Below are 3,991 nucleotides of genomic sequence, written 5' to 3'. Positions count from 1 at the left end.
TTATGGGCCCCCTGGCGGGTGGTGCCAGCTGCTGGAGCTGCTGGGGCATCACTGTCAGCCACGGCAGCAATTGGGGTCTTCAGCCTCCAGCTGTGGGGCGGGAATGGTGAGTCTCCCAAAACCAGCAGCTGGGGGGACCAGGGCTCTGCATCAGCGAGGGGCTGGGTCTATGCTGGCAGCAGGAGCAGGACCACAGGTCACATCCCAGGGGGCCTGGTGCAGGCTTTTGGGGGGTGAGTGTCTGTATCTGCTCCAAGCTAGGTGTAAACGTGTGTTCACCAGCAAACTTCCAGCTGGACCAGTCAGACTGGTGTGGTGCTCAGGTCCAGGTATCTTGCAGGTGTGGGGTCCATGCTGGTACACCCAGGGGGACTTGGGAATGTGGAGTGCAGGGGGGACAAGCACAAGCACTGAGCTGGACCAGCTGGCAAGTAGGGCAGCCGTGGGACGGACGGCTAGAGAGGCCGTGCCGATACCTGGGGGATCTACGAATGTGCGTGCGCTTTGGGAACCCGGTGTGTCGTGTCTCGTGTGTGTGTGTGTGTGTGTTCCTGCACTGTGACCTCCTGCCTCGGCCAGCCCAGGAAGAGCACACCCTGTATGTGGTTGCTGCGGAAGGCACCAACTTGTCCATGGCAGTCTGCGTGATGGCCCCATCGGGGTCTTCACTGTGTGTGTGTCTTGGGTACATGCTCAGCTTCACTACCGGTGCTGCGTCCCTCAGCCAGGGCAGGATATATATTATATGAACCCTTTCCTGCCTCTGTGTGTTTGCAGACTGAGCATAAAATGGGATTCACTTTTGGATACAGTGAAAATAAGGGGCACCAGGGAGTACTGAGATGCCTACATGGTGTTTATTTGTGGTGTGAAGCACTTCTGCCCTACAACGTTCCTTCAAGGTTTTTGTCTAAAGCCTAATACTGGATTAGCAGAGTCGGGTGTCCTGAGGAATGTAACAGTAGCTGCTTGGCCGCAGCTATTCAAGCCAGCCAAAAATAGTCAATAGGTAGAATTTTTCTTCCTCTCTTTTCCCTTCAGCTCTTTTGAGGGCAGGTACTCTAAATGACAAGACTTAATTCATGTCTGTAGTTAATGGTTAGAACATTTTGGGCAAAGATTATCCTTTGTTTCTTTTGTCTCAGAACTGTATGCAGTCATTTGGAAAAGGTGTCCTAGATTCTGAGAAATCAAACTTTCGAAAAGGAATTCTGATGTACTAAATTGCTTCTACACCTTATTTCCTATTCTGTCATTACTTAATCTCTTTTTATTTCAGCTTTAATAAATATTCCAAATGTGACTGAGATAAAGGAAGACATGAACCTTGGCTTGACTCTGATACAGAACTCAGAAACAGGAGGATTTTTGGTACGTACCAAGGATGTAATCAGTACACAAAAATTCCTTAGGAGAATGAAGAAACTAGTATTTCTCACATTTTTTGATAAATCCAAGCTGAATAAATTTTGCTGTGCAGCATAGATTAATGCATATTTTGCATATTTAAAAATATTCCATCCCACTGTCATTATCTAGCATCCAAAATCAGGAAAATTACAAATTCTCTCCTTCATTATTTATCTAAATACCCTATGGAAGGGCACATAAATTAATGATTCTGTAATTTAAGTCAGACATAGGCAAAAATATTTCTACCATGGACATCTTTAAGGCAGCCTTGTATAGTTCTGGTTGTGCTTTCAAAAGACAGTATGGGATCTCTCCTTCACCCATGCACAGTGACTGTTCTCCTGAGATGTCAGGATTTCTAGTTATGGATCTGCGATATGTTTTATTTGGTTAGTGAGCTGCAGGATGATGAATTTTCTATGTCCATATTAGGCAAATTACTCTCCTCAGAGCCTGTAAAACAAGTTTCATAGTTGAAAAGAAGTTAATACCTATTTAATATGCTTTTTTACAATCTTAACCCTAAGCATGAAGGCTGTTGCAGGGTAGGTGTATTCTAGTTTGATACATACCTTGTAGAAATGCGCAGTAATTATATGGGACAATCAACTATAGTCAAAAGAACTTCGAGGCGCACTTTAAGCTTTGTAGTTTTCTGTTGCATCTTTGTAGTAATTGCAGAAGTATTCAGAGGTTTGTTATCCTCATTACCACATTGCCCAGCTCACTGAAATACTTAAAAGTCTAATTCCAACCTTCCCAGCATCATTCTTGCAGGTAATAAAGTTAATCATAGTTTCAAAATACAGCTACAGTGCTTTTCTTGATTGTTGGCCTGAGAAGATACTAATTCAAAAAGTCACAGAATCATAGAACAGTTGGGGTTGGAAGGGCCCTTAAAGCCCATCTAGTTCCACCCCCCCTGCCATGGGCAGGGACACCTTCCACTAGACCAGGTTGCTCAAAGCCTCATCCAGCCTGGCCTTGAACACTTCCAGGGATGGGGCATCCACAGCTTCTCCGTGCAACCTGTTCCAGTGCTTCACAACCCTCTCTGCTTTCAGTTTAAACTCGTTCCCCCTTGTCCTGTCACTACAGGCCCTTGTTAAAAGTCTACCCCTGCCTTCAGGTACTGGAGGTGCTATAAAGTCTCCCCAGAGCCTTCTCTTCTCCAGGCTGAACACACCCAGTTCTCTCAGCCTTTCAAGTCTCATTCTATCTCTTGAATAATACCTTTAATTAATATTGTCCCAAGCATACCTACTTTTAATCAGTACCAGTAATTGCAGGGATTTAAAGCATGTCATGCAGAAAGAATTTTATTTTCTAGTAATACTTGAGCTTCTCTCAGTTAAAGAGAATTTCCTGATCCATACGTTACTGATTGGCTCTCATTTAATTGCATAAATTAACCATTAAAAAAGCTGAATGCTAAATATGAACTACGCCTTTAGCGACAGGAGTTCTTTTTGAACCAGGAAGAACATGATACTGGGAGCGGATGTTTATCTGTGACTCAGCCTCAGCAAATATCAAAAGCCCCATGATATAGTTGTGGCAAGCATTGGACAGTAAGTGGAGACTATCTGCTTGTACTTGCAACCTGCTGCCAGCTAGGACTTCGCTCTGAGACACTCTCCCTGTTAGCTGGCCTCTGTGATGGGCTCTCTGGGTAATGTTCTGGGCTTCCTCCTTCCAGATCACTGTGCTCCTTCTTCCTGCGGCTGCTTGTCTCTCAGCATCCATCCCCCTGCACCCGTCTGGGCAGCATCCCTGGGCTGCGTGGCTGCAGCGTGACCCAGCCTGGCACCAGTGCCTTAGCTTGGGCATCCTGCTGGCTCAACTGTTTGGTGCCATGTTGTTGCTTCCCACATGGATCCTGAGTATAGGGCGGTCATTTCCACATGCTCATTACATTTTTCTGAGGCACGCTGACTCTGGTTGGGAAGGTGCTTAAGAATTTCACTGAGGGTTAACAACTTTTTTTCTGGATTTCTGATCTGAGTTCCTCTCAATTTGTTCTTGGGGTAGCTCCCATCTACCTTCTGTATTTAATACCCCATAATCGTTATCCATTGTCCTTTGCTTTGGTAAACAAATATGTTTTTTAAACTCTACCTCTCTTGAACATGAATGACTAGATCTATGCTGTGTTCCACATGAGATTTTCCAGGGCACTATATAGTGTATTTGATATTTCCTTGTCTCAACTGCAGGTGCTTCTTCTCACATATCTTTAGGCCATATTTGACCAGCTTGGCAAGCTGGCTGCGTGCATATGATCACCCTGCAATCAACCAGTGCCTGATCCATCTGCTCCTCTCTCTTCCACTCAGTGAGCTCCCAGCTTATGCCCGCATTTCTTAACATTAGTCATTAAGGTCAAGTCTGTGCCCCTTTCTAATATTCCACTTCTCAAGTTCATCAGTTCTTGATATGTGATCTGCCAGTTTTCCTCTGCAATAATAAAATATGTTAAATTTCTGACTGTAACAGTGCTAGAACATCAGAGCTTTTCCCATCAGCAAAGTTTGTTAGAAGTTTTCTGGTTTTTTGGTCCAAGATTAACATCACAGTT

The 3,991-nt window shown here is 44.7% G+C and overlaps 1 protein-coding gene across 1 annotated transcript in view; it reads left to right on the top strand.

Annotated features, from left to right (window-relative positions):
* The window catches only part of LOC104510497 (integrin alpha-2-like), a gene marked incomplete at its 3' end in the record, with an annotated part of 9,815 nt that extends 8,444 nt beyond the window's left edge, over positions 1–1,371 (top strand). The window contains exon 3 of the mRNA XM_010152762.1: positions 1,280–1,371. Within this exon, the coding sequence (XP_010151064.1) occupies positions 1,280–1,371 (92 nt within the window). The remainder of the gene's footprint in view (positions 1–1,279) is intronic.
* Positions 1,372–3,991: the final 2,620 nt, after the last annotated feature.

Source organism: Eurypyga helias, unplaced genomic scaffold (assembly GCF_000690775.1).
Source record: "Eurypyga helias isolate BGI_N326 unplaced genomic scaffold, ASM69077v1 scaffold24165, whole genome shotgun sequence".
Lineage (NCBI taxonomy): Eukaryota > Metazoa > Chordata > Aves > Eurypygiformes > Eurypygidae > Eurypyga > Eurypyga helias.
Note: the sequence above shows the minus strand (reverse complement) of the source record. Positions and strands in the feature narration are given on the sequence as shown.